Source organism: Apus apus, chromosome 6 (genome assembly GCF_020740795.1).
Source record: "Apus apus isolate bApuApu2 chromosome 6, bApuApu2.pri.cur, whole genome shotgun sequence".
NCBI classification, from domain to species: Eukaryota; Metazoa; Chordata; class Aves; order Apodiformes; family Apodidae; genus Apus; species Apus apus.
Genome location: NC_067287.1, coordinates 12,803,669 through 12,824,975, shown reverse-complemented (window position 1 = coordinate 12,824,975; position 21,307 = coordinate 12,803,669). Strand labels below are relative to the sequence as shown.

The 21,307-nt window shown below is 43.8% G+C and overlaps 1 protein-coding gene across 2 annotated transcripts in view; it reads left to right on the top strand.

Moving 5' to 3' along the window:
- Nucleotides 1-4,029: 4,029 nt before the first annotated feature.
- GLI2 (GLI family zinc finger 2) overlaps nucleotides 4,030-21,307 on the top strand; it is a 145,948-nt gene continuing 128,670 nt past the window's right edge. Inside the window, exon 1 of one of the 2 annotated variants that reach the window (XM_051624096.1) lies at nucleotides 4,030-4,149. In XM_051624096.1, the coding sequence (XP_051480056.1) occupies nucleotides 4,030-4,149 (120 nt within the window). Of the gene's footprint in view, nucleotides 4,163-21,307 lie in introns of both variants that reach the window. The other variant, XM_051624095.1, reaches the window with a different exon arrangement.

Sequence of the window (21,307 nt, the reverse complement as noted above, 5' to 3'; positions counted from 1 at the left end):
GTGAAGAGTTAGACCCACATCCACAGCATCACAGCCCTCTACCAGGGAGGCTACTCCCACAGTGGTACTTAGCCTTGGAGGAGAGGTGGCCAAAATTGGTGATTCATGTTTCACACAAAAGCTTTGGAGGGGGAGAAATGTATGTTTTCTGCTCTGTCTAGGGGAGGAGGAGGGGGTTTTCTGGTGAAAGAACAATCTCAGAGAAGGAAATAATGCTGTTTCAAGAAAAGGGTGTCCAGGGGGGTATGGCTGAGTATCTGTTTATTCCCAAGTTTGCTGGCAGTCCCACTGAAGCAGATACCCTCCAAAAGAGACAGGCATTTTGGAACAGCACATTCAGCCATTCCTCGAACACTTAGCGGGAGGGATTGTTTTATTAGGAAAGTTTACGGCTTCTTGTTTTCCCTCAAAGGCAAATGTGACTTTGTTGTTTTTAATTCTTTAGGGATTTCTCCTTTTTAATATACGACACAGCTGTTAAAATAGCTGGGGTTGTCTAGGGCAAATCATATAGCACTTTCCTTGTTCAGATCTCAGATGGCTGCCTTTTTAGTGTCGCTGCAGAATTATATTACAGGGCATATGAATAGTGCTGGTATTAGTGTCAAAATCAATTACCCAACCCTTCTCCTGCAGAGAAAGCTACAAACCTTAGGAACAATCTGAGTAATCCATTCTGAGTTTCTAATTCTGAGTAATGACGGAGGGCAGAGACTTGTGCTTGAATAAGTGCACAGGGTCTTTCTCCGTATAGTCACTCCTAAATGCATGCTCTTTACAGGAAAAAGCAGGCTCCCTGTGAAACCCTTTTTCATGCCAAATGGCTTGCTGCTAAGATTAATCTGTCATTGAATTTATAAATTCTGTGTGGCATAGAGCAGTGGAAAAAGTTTAGCATTGCGCAGAAAGCAAACGATGTCTTGCTTAAAAAATGAATGTTGTGCTTCTGGATGGTGTAGATTGACTGCCTCCATCAATATATCTTCTTATACCAGTAATAAAAATACTTCCATAGCCTTGTGCCTCCGAGGATCTCAAAGCACTTTGCAAATAGGGCAAAGTACCATTTCCTATTTTATGGCTGTGGAAACAGTCTGCGAGAGACGTTAAGCTTTTTGCCCAGGGGCACAGAGGAGACTGTAGCAGAGCCAAGATGGGAACCTAAATCTCCAGAGCTCCAGCACTGTGTCCTGCTCACACACTGCACCAAGGCACAGCAAGGGAGTCTGCTGGTCACCGACTCTCAGCCATTGTGCATAAAACCTCAGGAGGTGGGAAATGGTGCTTCTTCACTCTCTGGTCTGTGTGCAGAGGTGCTGAGCAGGGCAGAATCCAGCAAGGAAGGATGCTTATATCCTCCTGGGCTGGGATGGTCAGCTCTGGCTGTGGGTAACTTTGGAAGGAAAATTACTTTTGGTCACTCCTGACTTGGGGACAAGCTTGGAGCCTCACATTCAACCTGCTCTGATCCAAACACCTTAAAAAAGTGAAAATAACTATAGACTCATTACCTTAAATCCTGTAGGATTAGAGTAGCTGCATTATCTTTTTTCTAACCCAATGTTTGAGAAGAATGTACCTGTTTAGTGCAAAGATTTATTAGAAACATGATTTTTTTTAAAAAAATCATAATTAATTTGAAAATAAAGCGGTGTTTTGCAAAGGCTAGATTTTCAAATATGGGCCAAATCTCTTGTCAAATTCCTGTTGGATAAAAGACCTGAAAAACTTGGTCCCTGCTAATGTGTCTGTGGCAACGATTTTGAGATCTCTCTTCAGGCTTCTCTGGAAAAAAGCATGACTTTAACCTGCATGTTTTGCAGGCAAACGATTCCTATTACTCATTTCTTCCCTCCCCTCCGTGGCTGCTGTGCTCTGCAGCCCCCCGAGGAAGGTCCCCGCATGCATGAGGCTGCCCCGGGGGTCAGAGCAACCCCGGGAGAGGGGAGGCTGGGAGGGGTGCGAGGGCAAGCGTCTGGTTTCAAACAAAAGTGCAAAGCCTTGAAAGGAGGGACTAAGAAGAAACAGGTGGGAGGCTAGTAATAGAGCCTCTGAAGTTTATTTGCTTAACGAACAGAAGCCCAGGCTGTCAGACCTAGGTCAAATGCTCCTCCAGTTTGAGTGTATTTATTTCGTACGTGGTCTGTAACCCAACCTGATTTCTGGATTAAACCGCTTTAAAGCCCTGGCCCCCAGGAACCCATCCCATGTTTGCCATCAAGCCCAGCACATGCCAGGGCAGGACCTCAGGGGCCACCTCGGTATTTGCTGGAGCCTTGTGTCATCAGTAAAGCCTGTAATTGTGGGTCCTGTCATTTCCAATGCAAGCTTCACTGTTGGCAGCTGCAAATTGTGACCGCAGATCCATCACTTAGTGCTCCCATTAGTGTGAGCCATGCCTGAAGGCTCCCAGGATAAGCTGCCTGGGCTGCAGCACAAAGCCACTGAGTGGCCATCAACCTGCTGGAGCCCAGGTGGTGGAGGCACTGTTGGAGGACCACGTCCATTATATGCCAGGTCCCTCTGAGTTCCCAGCGTGGTTTTTATATCTATAGGCAAGTTTTAAAGTAGCCACTGGGCAGATGAAGAAGGGGGTTGGGACAGTCTGTCTTGAACAGTAGTGCAACGCTGGAGGGGCTCAAAGAGTGGGTGTAAAGGAGACTGGCGCAGTGTCAAGCTGTGGAGCTCATCACACAGTGGGTAAAGAGGGGCTTTGCTTTCTTGCTTGTGTGAAGTCCTAAAGTTACTCCACAAAAACTGCTGGAAAACCAGCAAAATAGTGAGAGTAAAAACAGGAACCACAAAAAAAAGTGCTTATTCCAGGGTCATGGACAAATAAGTGGTAAAAGTTACAGATTACACATGGCAATTCCTGAAATCTTCATGTTCTTTCAAGTTTTTAGGAGTGTTAGTTTTTTAATCCAAGGTGCACAGGAGTCAGTTTAACCCTCCAGAGGGAAGTTTGAGCTGGCACAAAACTACCTGCATGCACAAACACAAAAGTTTCCTGGTTTCCCAGATAATTTTTGGCTGATCCCATTAATTCCAGTAAGGTAAACACACAGTGTGCTCCCGAGTATCTCAGGAGCTCAAAAATTTGCATCTGAAAATTTGCATGTGAAAAATTTCAGATCTGCATTAAAATTAGAAAGGAAAGGAGGAATTAGCAGTGGGTTTTCCCAAGACCAGCCTGATGCCGGTAGTGCCAGGTAACTGTGTGGGTTCTGTAAAAGCAGGAGTCACGTGGAGACATTTGAAATAAAACAAGTTAAAACGGGGTGAACAAAAGTATTTGCAGTCAGAAACAAAGCATACTTCCTCATCTAATAGAAGCCCCATTTTACATTAAATTTGGGGTACACATGCATTTGCTTTTAGGAGAAAAGATGTATTTGAGGCAAGCAGAAAAAATAATCAAGCTGACCCATGGTTCAAGAGCTGTTATTTTTCAGGGACCTAAGTTAAAAAAACACCAAAAAAAAACCAAACAAAAACACCAAAAAAAACCAAACCAAGTTATTTGTGTTCTTGTATCTTCTTGTTTTTACTGGCACTTAATTCACCATTTGTAATGGGGGTAAAGCTGTAGGTGATTTTCAGATATGACTGGTCAGGACAGAACTTGCCTGGGAGAGTATGTTAGTCCTCACCAGTGAGGGCTGAGTGGGCTCTGGCAGATCTGCTGTGGCTTATCTGTAAGCCCCATTTAAGTGTTCTGGTCAGACCACTTGTTCAGAACCAGTGCATGGAATAAACATCAACTGGGAAAACAAACAAACAAAACAAAGCAACAACAATCTACCCACCTTGAATTCATTTTTATCTCTATTTTTTAGAAGTTTTAGCTGACTCAGGCTTTTTTATGAGGGGCTAGGTCAGGAAATCTTTGCTGCATGTCTTTGAGCTTCTCTGCCGAACCATCGGCTGCTTCCTTGTGAAGCTAATTTTGCCTCTTTTGTGAGTGGTGACCAGAATCTGGTTTTGTTTTATGTCCTGTAGGGTTGCTGAGCTGGAAGATGCGCGTCTAAGATGGAAACTTCTGCTTCAACTGCTGCTGGGAAAAAAGAAGGGAAAGGTGCAGTTCTGGAGGGGAATGGCTTTACGGAGACGGGGAAGAAACCCACTCCTTTAGCAGCTGCAGGAGCAGCAGTGGCACAAGGAGGTACTTTATGTTTTCCACACTTTGAAAGCAGCAGGGGTGTTTTTCATTAGACTGTAACAGTTTAATAAGTACAGTGGCATCTGTCCTCCTGCAAGCACACTGAGTTTATTGGGGTTCTTGACCATTGGCGGTCAGAGGAGCGGGAAGCTGTGTCACCGCATGGTGTCTGAATGTCACTGCATCTTGATCAGTTACTGCTGCTCCTGGCAAACTGGGCTGGGGCAAGGGAGAGGGCAGGTGGGGAGAGGTCACAGTTGGAGAACTGAGGTGTCCCATTGCTGCTTGATGCTGTCTGGCCAGCGCTGCGTGGTGTAGGCAGCACGGTGCCTGCAGCTCCACTGTGGAGGAGGCAATGAGTGGCTGGTGGTTCCGGCTGGAGCTGGGTGAACCTCCCATTGTCATGTCTGGGGAGGGGTGTCATGTGCTGGTTGTGATCTTGCTAATGAGCTAAACAGAATGTACTGTCTTCAGCCATTGCTGCTGGGATTTCATGGTTAGGGAAGAATTTGGGAATGTCCAGCCCTCACACAAGGTGGTTTCCAAAGAACCCCCATCCCCATTTGCGCCATTCCTGTTAATGTCAGAAATAGCCCAGGTTTGATTTATTTTTCTGGCAGTGTTTTTGGCACAATTTTGGTTCTTCTTGTGTTGAAGTCAATCAGGAATCTTTCACGGACAACTGAGGGCATGGGGTCACTTCTGGTGCATGGGGTGATGTGCAGGTGCTTTGCTCCTGCCTCCTCCCACTACTACAGTAAATGACTCCAAATGGAGCAGCCAAAATACATCCCTCACTGGCACGTGCATATTGCTGGATCTCCAGATTAGTGCCAGGCCCTTTCATGGTGGCTCCAGCTGTGGGCAAGGCTATGCCTGCTTGGAAGGCCCCACGTTGCCCTTGCTGGGGACTGGAACAGGGTGTCCCTTCTCGACACAGCATGAGGGGACAAACTTAGAAGGGGCTGTGTCAGCTCGAATGTGACAAGAGACATCCCAGCTGCATAAACTTTGCAAGCAGCTTTTTTTTTCCTCTTTAAAATATACCTTATTCTTAGCCAGAGCCTGCCTCAAACTCTTTTCCTCCTCTCCCTTCACTGTGGGGTGGTTTCTCGCCATCTCAGGAGAGCAGCGTAACAACTCCTGGGGCTCCTTGGTTCCTTTACAGCTCAGCTGGAGAGTTTGTGTTTTCTGTTGGATGTGTTTTGAAGATAGTTCCCAGCCCAAACTTCTTAAATTTATTTCATCTCTCCTTCCTTTTTGACACATATGTTACCCAGTTTTTGTTCCCACATTGACCAGTGAAGATTCAGATGCACAGAGTATGGTAGCAGCTGCTAGATTATAACCCATCAGATCAGTTCATGTGTTTTATAACTTTGTTATTTTTTGCTAGCCAAATGAAAGGTTTTTTCTTAAAAAGAACTAGAAAATCTATTGCACAGACTTCTTTGGAGAGAAACACAATTTCATGCTGCTGAATGGGTTAGAGCCACCTTCCTTGTGAGCACTATGCAAATGGCAGAAAGGAAGGCTTGCTGGATGGCAGAAATGGGAAAAGATAGAGACAGGAACATGCAGTAGTTTGCCAACTCCCAGCAGACTCTGATTGCTGTTGAGGAAGCACAGGGTGTAGGAACCACTGAGGCAGCCCCCTCGAGGCATCATCTCAGTGCCTAGCAGACTGAAAGGGCTGACTGGCACCAACAAAATCCTAATATGTGCTAAAATTCAAAATTTAAAGATGTGCTGTTGTGAATAAACACCTTCTCCCTGCTTGGCACTTACCTTGAGAGTGCCTTCACCAAAGAAGCAGTCAGCACATTTCCAGAGATGTGATGGAAATGAGATGGCCCTGAGGTGGAGTGTCCCTTGGACCATTTGGCACTCCCAGAGACTTGACTGGTTTTTAAGCATTCCATATTAGCTGTCCCATGAGCAGTGTGCTCTCCCCTTTGGTTTACAGGCTCAATATTTCTCCTTTAAGAGGAAGTGGAGATGTAAGCGGAGGATTGTTTGAAGATGTGAAGAGAAGTGCTCATAAATGACCTAGAAGGGCTAGCAGTGAAGCAGCGTGCAGTCACATGCTGGTCCTAGGACTTTGCAGGTGTTGCATGTTCTCTTGGGGTTCAGAGGTCTTCCCTTTGAATTCTAGATATAATATATGCTCCTAAAAGGGAGCAGCACAATGTGTGTGCTTATAAGTAGAAAAATTAATTTGAAGTCATCTTATAACATCAGTTAATTGCAAGGTGTGATTTACCAGATAATAGGAAAAAGGCTGGGTAGTGATGAGACTGTACTCACATGGTATTCATGTTAATAGAAGTTATTTGCTTCACTAAACTAGTGTAATTACTCATAAGAGACTAGAAATATACATATTTACGCTCATTTTTACAGAAGAAAGCAAACAAGACATGGAGATTAATTACGTTGTTCAGACTGAGGAGGGGAACAACTTTAAAGGGAGGGCCTCTGAGCTCTCCACCCTGCTTTGGGGCCATGCAGACAAGTCTTTTTTTCTCATCCAAGACAAACTCTTGATTTTATTTATTGTAAAGGTTTTACTCTTTGTACTAACATGTGAGAAAGTGGCAGCAGGGCTCAGCTAGTGCTGCAGATCACCATGCTGCTCTCCAAAGCCAAAAAAAATGTAATTTGCAACACATTTCTTCTCCTTTATTCTATTGAGTCACACAGATGGAGTGCCAACATTGCATGTTTCGCAGATCATAAGGTTTTCTTTTTCCCTTGTAGAAATTAATAGATTCATAAGGTTTTAGTTATAATTAAGGTAATTGAAGCAATAAACTGAATATTAGTTAAATAATTGAAGAATAGCTATTTTATTATATTATTATTATTACTTAGACTATATTATTATAATGCAATAATATGTTCAGTCTCCATTTCCAGTTTCCTTGCTTTGGATATTTGTCCTAAATGTTTCCAGCTTTGAACAAATTAAGTTATGGCTGTAGGGAAAGAGATCAGTACTGTTGATGCTGGCAGTGGAGAAGAGTCCTTTTGTACTAACAATCCGCATCTCCTATTTTTAGTCTACTGAAGCTGCCATTTTAGAGATCTTCTGTGACATTTTTTTATAGTAACTCATTGATCAGATGTTCAGAAATTGGCCTCACAGAAATGACACCAGGGAAGTCTCTCCTAATTTTCTGTTTTTCCATAAATCATAAGTCAAAGCTCCTGTCTTCTGTTTCAATAGGTGCACATGTATATTTGTGACAGAGATGGAAGCTGGTTTTAGCGACAGTATGTGGGAGCTACAGATAATCAGATCTGCAGAAAAGCCTCTCACTTTTGGTGTCTCCACTTCTGGAAGGACAACTCGTACACTTCATGTTTTGAAAAGCCTTTTGCTGACTGCAAAAGTGCATATTGCTGCATAGGGTAAGAGACTTTGGAGCACAGCACGACCCGAGTGAGACCTGGCTGTGTCCTCCAGGCTGGCACTGCAGCATCCTCTGGATGAGTGTGTGCAAGGAGCCTAGGAGTGTGGCTGGTGGAAAAATTTAAATGAGCCACTCTTTCAAAGGCAGGGATATTTAGGAAGATGGGTTTCTCATCTTGTAATAAAAATTAAATACAAAGTCTCCTAAATGCTAACTGCCTGACTTTAACAAGGCCCAGAATGCACCTTTCCCTCTCCACCCCACCCTCAGCATGACACAAACCCAAGTTTCCAAATTGATGGTGTTTATGTTTGAAACATTTTTCTGATGTCTGGCTCTGTCAAGACTAATTTTAGCATTTCTAAAGCTGGATAAAAATACAGCCTCATTACTTTGATGTCAGAACATAGTTTACTATTAGTATATTCTGGGGTTTATCATTTTAGTCATGTTTAACACGGCTGCAGCAGGCATGCACTATTAAATCTGGCTTATTTTACTTTCCTGTCCGAGATTATTTATTTGGAACAATTTCCTCTCTATCAAAAGACACAGCTAATGCTGAGTTTTAATGTGTTATTTACACACAAAATAACCTATTTACAACTCAGTATCTGCCGCAGGGAGAATGAATGGGGCAGTGCTCCCTTCATCCTGTTGTATCTGAGTTTAACAATCTGGATTGCTAATAGAACCATTTATCACGGGGTGGTAATTTATTTTATGTTAGCTGCACAGGTCTCCCTGCCTCTGATCTATGGAAATACTTTGTATATAATGAAGTTCAACAAGTCATTTGATGTAAACATGGGGAAACCAAGCTGCAGAACCAGTAAGACTCTGGCTACGCTTTTTTTTCCAGGAGGTAATGACTCTCCTCTCATATTAAGGCTTCAGTTGATGAAATACAGCTCTGTGCCCTGCATGTGCTGTAAGGGCAGAGTGTGGGGCTTTTCTGCATTGGATCAGAGATTGGGATGGAGTATGGTCACTTGATTTATGTGCTGGCAGGAATGCTCAGTGCTGCAGAAGTAGCACACTCAGCCCTTTCATAGACAGAGGAGAAGGGCAGGGAGCACCTCCCGTCGCTCTCCAGAGGTCTTCCGTAAGCAAGGCCCAAGTGGTGTTGGCAGGGAGACCTTGTGCTGTTCAGCTTGTCTCAGTGCTGGATTATGGGAAGACCATGTAAATGAGGAGGAGGAAATGCCAGCATCCCAGCAGACCTCAGCATGCTGAAAAAATATATAGTTTTGTGTGGCCTGGGACTCAGACGAATTAGAAGGAGAACAGCCCCTATGAAGTCATCTCCTCTGTCCGCCCTGGAGGGGCAGGGATCTTCTCCAGATAATGTTTTTCATTCAGTAGTTCACATTTTCCAGGAAAAATAGTATAACCAGTACAAGCACATTCGTAGCTTCCCTGCACTGCACTGCTTAAAACATTGAGATATGAGTTTAACAGAAAAGCCTGGGTTGACTCCAGGAGGGAAGGGGGCGAGTGGTTAAAACTGAGTGATAAGAAAATCCTTAATTTAGGATGCAAAATTCACCTGACAGCCATGTCTTTATTCTGTGTCTACTTCTTATAGCTCAGTGGGCCTCAGCTTGGGTAGGGCTTCAGTGCAATGCTGCCATAAAAGCAACAGCAAGAAAAATCGTGTTTCTTTCCTGGGCATTTCTGTCTGTCTTAAATAGCGGTAGTTCTTTTGGGTCTTAAAGTGGGTTTCTTTGCTACCCTAGCCACTCTGGCTGGCCAGATTACCTGCAGGTCTCTCTTGTATATCCTCTTGTGTCCCTTTGGGCAGCCAGATGTCTCAGATGCTCAGACTGGTGCAATGTTGAGGCTGTTCCTCAGTTGCAGGATCTCAAGACCTGTGACTAGCTGCTGGATTTGAATCACACTGGTCGCCTGACACCTGCTCTTTGGGATAATTAAGAGGGTTCCATGGAGAGATGGTTGCAGTCAAAGCCATGCTGCACTACTTTTTGTGTTCAGTGTATGGTAGTTTTTGCATGGGTATGGTAGAGTGTACCCTGGGAGTAGCAGATTTACTTCTTTAACTACACATGACTGAGTTTTAGTTGTTAAAATTGCCACAAACTGCCACAAAAAGCACGTCTTCTCTTCCACCTGCCCTCCTTCCTCTATCCATGCCTTGCAACACTGAGTCTCTCTGGTATTGTCTCTAGAACAGTCAGCAATGCATCTTTGTCAGGTAATCCTTTGCTTGATGAGGTTACTTGAGTCCTACTTTTTGGCCACTTTTTTTTTTCCCCTTCATAAGGGAAGCCTCCTTTTCCAGCCCCTATATACTGACTGGGTTTTTCGTGTAGTAGCCAGCCCCATGGGCAAAGGTGCAGCCTCAAAGTGGATAAACATGAACGTTTATTGACTTTTTGGTTCACATTGTGTAGCCCTTACAGATGGTGTTAGAGTCTGTATCACCAAAGCATTTGATGATGCAGCAACTTCATAACATCAGCCAGCATTCGCTGAGTGCATACAGCTCCCCCAAATGTCATACCAAAAATTCCTACAATTTCAGCCCATTACAGATGCTGAGGTACTTTGAAGACAACGCAATTTAGTCTTATCCTCAACCTCACTGCAGGATTGCATGCCAACTTGAAAAGCTTTTATGAGCTTAAAATGAAAGAAGGTATTCTTCACAGGCTTTTTCTGGCACTGGTGATCCCAACCACTAAGTACCACCTGAAGACCTTTCTATTTTGTGAGTGTATTATTATTATTGTTAATAACAGTTGTAATAATATTGGCTTCCACTTTTCTATTATTTTGTAAGTTTCAAAAGCTTATTATGGCAAATAGTGATACATTTGCTTTTCTGTGGATGCACTTTAGACTTCAGTAAAGTGCCTCTCAGACAGTATCTAAATATAACCTTTTTAACCAATGCTTAACTTACCGATTTGTGGGTTGGTTGTTTATAGTCAAGTAAGAAAACCCAGAGATGATATTTATCATGATGTTTTCAGGGACTGTCTCCTCTGTGCTGCCAGCATGTCCCCCTGGTCTCTTTGACAGCTTTTTCCATGAGAATCTGTACAGGTTTTAAAATGAATTTTCTCAACAATGTTCATTAACCGTGGCATTTGAGCCTGCAGTAATCATGGGGGACCAGGAATGGGACTTTTCTTTCTGAGGCTGCCTAAATGTAGATGTCTAGTTTGGGATCTCGTTATTAGGGTGGAGAAAATCATGTTGTGGACATGCCTGCTTTGATCCCTGTAGAGCTGTATGCCTGATTTGATGTGGCTAAAGTTAGGTGGGCCAATCCCAGTCTTCCTGCCTTGGCCAAAATTGGAGAGTTAAACCAAGGTGGGAGCAGATTAGTGCTTTCAAGTCCTTCATTCACGTTCATCAGTCTGTAGCCTGATGAGGAGTCTGAGAGCCCTGGCTGCCAGCTCTGAACTGACATCTCACCCAGTGACTTCTCAAGTTGGAGGCAAACTTGACACCAAAGTGTTAACACAGCCAGGAAAGCAGCTTCCCAGAGCTGCTCCAGCTTTACACCAGCATTGACAAAGCTACTGTTTTAACAGCCCGTTCAGTGAGATGGGCAATTTAAAGTCCCCAGTAAAAAAGCAAGGAAAAGACCCAATAATTTCTAAAGGCTACAAAAGACTCCTAAAAAGAACCCAAGTGGAGGGAGGCTATTAATGCAAAAGTAAATAATTATGTTAAGGGAAGCAACTAGAGAGGCCAGTTGTGTAAATCACTTTTAGGGGAAAAAGCCTTAGATAAAATCCATTCTTTTATCACACAGATTAAGTCTTCCTTTTGACACTAAATAATTGATAGGGTTTGGCAGAGCGTTCCACGGCTGCCTGTGTGGAGCAGTGGGACTGCTCCCAGGGTCAGACAAGTGGCAGAGAAAAATGTTCTTAGAAATGCTGTGTATCCAATACCAACCCCAAGAAATGGAGCTTGCATTCCTGGCACTTCTTAAAGAATTTCTGCGTGGCCTTGAGAAGACAGCCGTGTACCTCAGAGCAAAAGGAGGGCTTGGCAATGCTTGTCTCTTCTTTAAACTGCCTCCCATGAAACCAGGCAGTTTCTTTTAATGGTTTTGTGTGGTGATGAGCAAGGTGCAGAGACCTGGGAGGACATAGCCTGCTCCTCTGAACTATTTATTTATTTATTTTAACTAGAGAACATGAATTGTGCTGTCTGCTGGCTTCTGGGAGCCCAGGTTCTGTGCAGGTTCTCTTACCTTGATGAGCCCCAATGGTGTGTGAATACTTCAGCCTCTTGCACTTCTTTCCGCACAGGGACATCCTGGTAAAACAGGGCAATGCCATTTCTCCCATTCTGCAGACAGGGAGCACAGAGGATTTGCCAAGGCCAAAGGGTTTAGCTGTTTCTGAGAGACATCAGGAACTGGTGATCTCTGTGACTTTGGAAGTTCATAGGCAGTGTACATGGGACACCCATGGTACAGAGCACTTGTTCCAGGTCCCTTGAGTCACCATATCCACTAGCAAGTCCTTCATCTCTCAATGATATACCATGTCATCATAGTCAAATGACTCAAATTCTCATGTCCATCTGCCAAGGGGAAGAATTGTTCCTTTCCCTTCAGGAGAGTTGAACACATGTTATCTATGCATCATAGAGTGTCTCTGGGATTATCACATTACAGCAGTCAGTGACATTTTGGTTGCATAAGGTTGTGAAAATGTTCAGTTACACTAGCAATGTTTTACTGAGTTTAAACTAATTTTTGGCAATGCCTTATCCAAGACCTAGCACAGAATTAGGAGACTACATTTTTTTCAGAACCAAGTGGAACATAACTTGCAGAAACCTTACATTCTGAAATATACCAATATCTCATAAATTCTTTGTGGGTTCTATGTTTGACAAAGTCCTTTGACCTTAATGGTAACAACAGAGAATAAACCTCATCCAAGATTGCATGGTTTAGTTCTTACTGCAAAGGAATGAAGTTTGTATAGTCTCTTCATACTACCTGGTTTAGGAATATGTAAAATTTGTGAGCTCACTTCTTTTTGGAAGTGACCTGCATTGGGTGTTCTGTGACCCTTTAAGTGCTGATGGCTTGAAAGCAGGCAAACCTTGTTAAGAAGAACTGATTAAAATTTTGGGCACATAGGTTGAGTCCAAAATTAAAATAAATTAAAAAATCACTGAATGTGATCCCCCATGAACACAAATGAAAAAGATTTCACACAAACTTGTCTGAAATCAATTCTGCCTTTTCTACATTCTGTTAAGAGACCTTCATAGGGTTTTTCTCTTTGTATTTTTTTATACCTCTCTTCTCCTGGAATTCAAAATATTTTTAAGACTGGATTCCACTGAAAATTCTTCCAATTTCAAGTAAATTGTAAATAAGAACAGGAGTATTGCATGCAAAATATTTATATTTACTGCCACTAATATATGATTTTTAAAATACAGCAACATCTGCAGTGCCATTTGGATAGTGCCTTTTTGGCCAGAAAGATGTTCACTTCTCTTACATGGATCAGCTCCTAACTCTGACAGATTTAAGAAAAAAAAAAAAAGAAAGCAAAAGAAAAATCACAGCTTGCAACAGATGCATTCCTAAGTAAACAGTTATAATAGATGTTTTGATGACTTCACTTGTATTGACATAGAAGATCAGTGACTGACTATTCCTGAAGACTATCCAATAGAGGAGTTGTTTTCTTATAAGCCCCTGGCCCTCTGTGAGCTGCTTCAACAATAGCTTAATAATTTAAACAAAACTTCCGCACCTAACAAGATGCTCTGAGCCTAAAGAGAGCGGTAAGAGCTCAGCACTTCTGTCCTGGGTCCAAAGTGTTGGCAACTGTTTACATTTTCCCCAAGTGAAAATTTTTGTTCTATTTGTGAGGGGAAAGAATGATTTTTCTCTGCTCTTGTTTTTCCATTTGTAATTCACTTTGGTTTATGGCTGCTCTATGGGATGGACCAGCAGTGATGGGGGAAACTAAGCAACATCCACCTCTGCTTGCTGGCTCGTGTGAATATCCATGTGCCTGCATGCAAGCCTCCTTTGTGAGCTTCAAGCTTAAGCGAAATCTTGTTCATATCAGTTTGCAGGTAGAGCTGGTGATGTTCTTCCTGTGGCATTTACAGCCACACTTAAAAGTAAAAACAGTGAAACACAAAGGTGTGCTTTAGGCATTGGTTTGCACTTCCCATTTTAACGAGAGGAATTATTATGTGTTGTGGGAAGTTGACCCGACTCCCAGAGGCTGCTTGTGTGAGGATACCCAATTTTTTGGTGGCTCCCTACAGTGAGGGCACAGAACTGAGCCTGGAGAAAATTAGTTTCAGTTCCTGATCCAGCCCCAAACTTCCTTCATGATTTTGGAAAAGCTGTTTGACATCCCTTCACTTCCCCATTTATATAATGAACTTGCGTTGTTCTTTGGGCCTCAAGGCCTATCCATCAGCATCTGGTGAGCATGTTTATGGCACTGGTCATAGTGAAGCACTTAATGGGTCAGACTACATAGAGGTTGCCTTTCCCCTCCTCCCCACTGCCTCCAAGAGGGTGCTGCTGCCCCATAGTGCTGCTTTTACAAGGGTGACCTTGTCCATATGTCTGAGGTGTCAACCTGCTGCTGTCAGAGAGGCCCAATAAAATAGATTTGCAGGGTTAGGGAAGATAAGGTTAAGTTCTTATAGCAAAGGCTTTTTCAATATCTATAGTGGAGAGACCATTCGGGATACGTAGAGTTGACTGTATTCCAAGGGGTCACACTGTGCTCTGGAGTAAGGAAGTTTTTTCAGGCAATTTTGCATGGCAGACTCAGTTGGAGAACATCATGTTGTTAATAGCTGGGTATATCTCTTTTATTGGAAATAAAAGAAAATTAATTTTCCCATTTAAGACAGCTTCCTACATACATAATTTATGAGTGAGGTTCATCAAACGGTTTGTTTAGGTTTAAATAATTGGACAGACCTGGATGAATTTCTAGAAACCATGACGAGCTTGAGGGTTTCACCCTGACCCATGAAATAAGACTGGTTTTAGCTAAGTCCTTTGTAATTATACTCTTAGGAAAGGTGTTGTTCTGGGGGCCAGGTGATGGAAGGAGAAGAAAATCACTGATATGGGATGACAGCTTCAGAGAAAACCTTCATTTCAGCTTTCTCTCCTGTTAGCCTTCTGTGCACATGCACATTCTAGTACCACAATCAGCTGCAGAGGAGCTGACAATACCCTTGTTTGGTGCAATTTTTTGCCCTTTGGAAAACTCCAGAGGAACCTTCTTGTGCTGTTACAAAGACATCCTTAAAACACTCTTACTGCAGGGTCCTGTATTTCAAGTGCTGAAGCAGTGATGCTTAATATAGGAATGAGATGGCTGAATGGGTGAAAAAACATTTGCATCTCTGTTTCTGAGCTCTGTGCTTGTTACGTCACTTCTATAAGAAAATTAAGAGGGTTGGGAGGAAAAAAAAAAAGAGTTTTCAAATTTCTGTGTTTCTTTTAATTTTAGTTTCACTTGAAACAATGTCTTAGCCACTGAAATAAGATCCAAGGCTATCTTTTGGCCACATAGAGTCACTGACACTTGAAACAGGCTGGATTTATATATGGTTACTAAAAAATATATAGCAAAATTAAAGGCTCAGACACCGAGTTCATGTGCACTGCCCATTGTAAAGATAAGTAACGGCTGTTATAAGATCACTTAAATGGTTACCTTTGGGACATAAAAGGAATCTTTGAAGACAGTAAGTCTTAATACAGAAATGTTTACTCATAAAAAATACATTTGGAATGGGGGAGGAGAACACATTTCCTATTAATGTGGTTTTTGCCTTTTATGGCAGGTTGTAGCAGGTCTTTAACCTCTGTGGCACTTGAGCAGGGGTAGAAATGAGCTTCTCTAAGCATCAGCCCAAAGGGCCTTTCCTCACTGCCTGTATCTGCAGTGTTTCTTGTCAAGATGGTTTTATTTTATTCTTCTCTCTGTGACTCAAATTAAAAACTATTCTTCTCCAACTTTAAAACCTTCCAGTAGTTAAGTCCTGAGGGCAGAGCAGAGATGTCCTCCTGAATTTGTTTCCCTTAACCTTGTGTTTTGTGAGGTATGGGACTGGTAGCCCAAACCACGTTTAGACACAGTGGGAATTTGGAGGCTGTGCCAGCTGAGTAAGCTGTGAGAACAGGAAAGGGAATTGACCTTTGAATGCCATGTTTGTCAATACCAAAAAGGGATGGATGATGTTTCTCCAGATGATCATAAGGGGTGTAAAAGTGCAAGCCTAGTATTCCTGATCTGCTTCCGGGTGCACGTGAAATGTGTGGTGGCTCATGTCGATGAGTTTTCTGGTAACGGTTCTGCACAAAATTTTGAAATACTTTTTCTAAACAATTATTATGCTCCTAAGTGAGGCAAAAGGTGGTGTCATAGAATCATGGAATGGTTTGAGTTGGAAGGGACCTTTAAGCTCATCTAGTTCCGATCCCCCTGCATGGTCAGGGACACCTCCTCCTAGATCATTTTGCTCAGAGTCCCATCCAACCTGGCCTTGAGCACTTCCAGTGAGGGGGCATCCACAACTTCCCTGGGCAACCTGTTCCAGTGTCTCAGCACCCTCACGCTAAGGAATTTCCTCCTAATGTCTAACCTAAATCTCCCCTCTTCCAGTTTTAATCCATTGCACCTTGTCCTTTCACTATAAGCCCTTGTAAAAAGTCCCTTCCCAGCTTTCCTGTGGGCCACTCAGATACTGGAAGGCCTCTATGAGGTCTTCCAAGAGCCTTCTCCAGGCTGAACAGCCCCAACTCTCTCAGCTTATTTTTGTAGGAGAGGTGCTCTAGCCCTCGAATCATCTTTATGGTCCCTCCTCTGGACTTTCTCCAGGAGCTCTATGTCGTTCTTGTGTTGGGGACTACAGAACTGGAAACAGTACTCCAGCTGGGATCTCATGAGAGCTAACTGAAGGGGGAGAATCACCTCCCTTGACCTAATGTCTATGTTTCTTTTGATGCTGCCCTGGACATGACTAGCCTTCTGGGCTGCAAGTGCACATTGCCAGCTCATGTTGAGCTTCTCAGCCACCATCACCCTCAAGTCCTTCTCCTCCCAGCTGTTTTTGATCCGTTCTCCACCTAGCCTGTATTTATGCTTGCGATTGCAAATGTTGCCTGGAACAGAGATGTGCAAGGAAGGTTGAGTTGTGTAGAGGGATTGGAATTCCTTTGACCAGCTGTTGTACAGATAAGTGGGGGCTAAGACTGTAACAGCAAGATTTGAGCTAAAAGACACCATTTTGTGTGATCTTCAAGAGGAGAACTTAGTAAAGGGAGAAGTCAAGAAGTATTTGAGTGGAAGACTTACATGCTCATAGAAGTGTAACAAGGTACTGGCTGGATGCAGAAAAAAAAGGTTGAGGAGCTAAAAAAAAAGTCCATGTTTATTGTGAAGATGAGCTTACGAAGCTGAGATGACTGGATTTCTGATTAACCTCTTCTCTAAGTCCACGGCCCGGTGTGAAATTACCTCTCCACATGCCAGTGACGGGGCAGGACTATTGACGGACGCAGGTAATTACAGACCCATTAGCCTAATTTCAGTTCCTGGAGGGGTCATGGAGCAAATCCTTCTGGCGGCAGTCACAAGTCAACTGAAGCACATGATTGGGAAAAGCCAACGTGGATTTACTAGGGGCAAATTGTGCTTGACAAACTGGATCACCTCCTACAAAAAAGTAAGCCGCTTGGTTGATGCATGGTGAGTGGTGGACATCATCTACCTTGACTTCTGCAAGGCTTTTGATATGGTCCCCCACAGCCTCCTCCTGGAGAAACTGACTCGTTATGGCCTTAACAACTGGTCTGTGCAGTGGGTGGGCAACTGGCTGACAGACCATACCCAGAGGATGATAGTGAATAGTTCCTCCTCAAACTGGCAACCGGTCACAAGTGGGATCTCCCAGGAATCAATATTGGGCCCAATGCTGCTTAACATCTTCATAAGTGACCTGGATGTTGGGATCAAGAGCACCCTGATGCAGCTTGCTGACAACACCAAGATAAGTGGAGAGGTTGACGCTCTGAAAGGGAGAGCCACCCTCCAGGATAACCTAGACAGGCTGAAGGAGTGGGCTAGCAGGAACCTTATGAAGTTCAATGGGGAGAAGTGTAAGGTCTTGCACCTGGGAACATATAACCCATGAGTGCAGTTCAGACTGGGATCCACCTGGCTGGAGAGCAGCCCTGTGGAAAGGGACCTGAGAATCTCGATGGATAACAGGCTCAACATGAGTAAACAGTGCACTGTAAAGAAAGTCAACAGGATGCTGGGCTGCATCAACAAGGGCAACACCAGCAGAGATAAAGAAGTCATAAGCCAGCTCTTCTTGGCACTTGTAAGACCACACCTGAGGTATTGCATTCAGTATTGGTCCCTGCTCTACAAAAAGGAAGTGGACAGGCTGGAGAGGGTCCGGAGAAGGGCCACAAGGATGATCGGAGGTCTGGAGGACGTGCCATATGAGGAGAGGCTGAGAGAACTGTGTTTGTTCAGCCTTGAGAAAAGAAGGCTTTGGAGAGACCTTATTTCCATGTTCCAGTCCTTAAAGGCTGGCTAACAAGAAGATGGAGACTCCCTATCTTCAAGGAGTCACATGGAAAAGACAAGGAGGTAATGGACACAAGTTGCTCCTGGGGAGATTCTGATTGTACACTATGTAAACTTTTCACCATGAGGATAGTCAAACATTGGAATAGCCTCCCAAGGGAAGTGGTAGATTCCTTCATATTGGACAGTTTTAAGTCTCAGCTGGACAGGATGCTGAGCCGTCTTGTATAGACTATAGTAGTACCTAGAAAGGTTGGACTGGATGATGCTTGAGGTCCCTTCCAGCCTGGCATTCCGTGATATGATGCTCATTCAGGCAGTAAACCTTTTAGATAAGTAACAGAAATTAGGTTTTGAGTCACATACTGACCTTTCTTTGTAGTTAGTACAGCATGTTCTGGTCATGTAATGAGAGAGAGGACAGATTAAACAAAAGACAGCTAGGGTTTTCATTCAGGAAATTGGTATGGTAATGATAGATATGGGGTCTTGGCATGTTTCAGATAGGCTTCATCTAGCCTCTTCAGGTAGCAGATGCAGGCACGGCTCTTGCTTATATTCACCCAGTCAAGCATGAGCAGGTAACAAGTTCTCTGAAGAGGCTGGTATTTAATATCTGCCAGATGCCTGCTGGAGAATACTAATGCAGATCCCAGGTTTAGTCTGCCCTGGGAATGCAGATGGTTGGTAGCAACATGTCTGGCCCAACTGGCACATCTCCCTTAGCTCTACAGCAGAGCTGCCTAGATTTTCATTCCCTGCTATTTGAAGTGTAAAAGTGACAGCTCAGTCAAAGAAGTCTTTTGCTGACTTTCCTGAGAGATTTTCTGGAGAGTTAGTGGGCAAGAAAAGGAGAGATGGTGAGGTTTCCATCCGGGTATCACATGGGTGGGTAGGGGGAGTGACAACATCAGTTGCCCCAGACGTCACTTGGACTGTCTTCTCTGACAGGACAATCCAAGTGCTGTGATGCAGCCAGGGCCACAGGGAGGGTTTGTGCTTGAGAAGCTTCAGCCAGCTCCTGTGGTGTGTGCAGCCCCCTCCAAGACCACGGCAAGGGGAGAGGGTGTCCAGGCCCTGCCACAAACCTCATGGGAAGCCCTGGAGATCCCACAGCTTGTCCTGTGGCTGGAGTGGGGAAAAGACTTCAATGAATCTTACTTTCTTAACAAAAAAAAAAGGAAAGGGGGAAAAAAAAAAAGTAACGCCTGCAAGGCTCCATATAAATCAGGGCAATAAAACTGCCTGCGGTCGCGATCAAATTATACGGTCTAAATCTATATAAAAGAACTGGAGCAGGTTCAGTCCAGCACTAATGTCCTCCTTGCTTGAAGCAGTGAACTGGGGGGAGGAGGAGGAGGGAGGGCAGACACTGAGCTCCCTGCACCATCACACCGGGAAAACAATTTGCTGAGGTGGTGGAAGAACATGTTTCCAAAATCTGTTTGTGTCTATGAGGGTCTGAGAAGAGGATGTCGTCTGCTTACTCAGTAACTTGTGTGTGGCCTGCAAGTGGTTTCAGATGCTTGGCCAAAACCAAATAATCTCTCCTTTTAGGAAATTTGAAAAGTATGTGTGCATCCCAAAAAAGAATGGAGATTTGTACTGATGTCCCATGCTCCTGCCACAGCTCCTTGTGTAACCCTGCCAACACATGTTGGTGAGGTGGGGAGACAGGGATTGCTGAGCCCTCTCTGCTGGGAACAGAGACCAGATATTATGATTTGGGCTTTCACGAAACTCTGAGTTAATTGATTGTTTTTAATGGGAGAAAAGGCTACTGGGCTATGTCATATATCTTCAGAATTCAGCTGAATGCTGCAAAAATGTCCAAATTAGGACATGGTGCTTACTAGAAATGAAATAACAGAACTGCTGAACTTTCGCAGTCAGAAGAACTTGCAGATAAAGTTAAAATTTATGATGGTGTAGGAGATTTTTGAAGTGAAGCTTTTGGCTTCTTTTCTGAGTACCCTGGTCAAGTTGACAAGTTTATAAATCTCTGTGGTGTTTGGCTAATATCCTGAGGATCTACACTGTCCTGCTCAGAAATGGTAGCTGCCTTCAGTGTTAGGTCAGGGTTGTATTAGGGAGAGCTGTGGGAGCAAGAGGGGTCTTTCAAGTCCAGCAGCTGCCACTTTTTCAGAAAATGAGCAGGGAGGTTGCACAGGCCCCTCTCCAAAGCCAGAGTGATGCCCCATGCCCCATGTCTGCTCAGCAGCTGGGCTGGGCCAAATGGAAGGTGGGAAAGGCTCATTGGCTTGAGGTGGAAACATCAAATCCCTCAGGGAGAGAGGGGGGAAAGAAAGCTGGGGAGCTAGAAGCAGTAGCAGGTTTAGGCACAATACATTGAAGACCACAGCAGACTTAGATGAAGGGAATGGCACCAAGAAATTTAATAACCTGTTATATTTATGTAGCACATTTCATCCTCAAAGCATTTTACGAACTTAGTGATGTGCAAACTAGGCGTGCGCGTGTCCTTTCATCTGCCAACAACTGTAGCTGCCTTTGGTGTGAAGCCCAACGATGGCTGCCTTGCAGCAGCAGGACAGCATAGGACAGCAAGTGGGAAATGTCTTAACTGATTGACTAGGGATCAGGCAAAACTCAACCTTTGGGCAAGACAGAAGGATGGAGAACGTTTGTGTTGGCATGTATGGTAATATCTTCTGTGACTACTATCAGTCAGTGATCAAGCTTTTAGAGATCCAGCCAGATAGAGCTTTCTTTAGGGAAAGCTGGAAAATTAACCTTAGCTGGCTAAAAATCTGGTATGAGCTTTCTGCAGTGCCATTTGGCAGTCTCTCACCAAGTACTCGCTGACACTGACTCACATGAGCTGCTTTTCCACCTGAGATCCAACAGGATCAAACCACAAGGTTCTATGGATGGCGATGTGATATTGTCCATTTCTTAGTTTTTCCCACTTAATGGCATTCTTGTCTCAAAGGAAGGGCTTTTATTCTTTGAAAGGGTCACTATGCCAGCATTAGAAATCCTGGGAGATGTATGAGTTGATAACATTTCAAAGTTGACAGCGAAAAAAAAAAAAGCCACACTAGCAGTTTTGCCCCTGTTATCTTCCCAAAGAAGTTCTGTATTTTCAGATATGGTAGTTCTCAATGTCACCC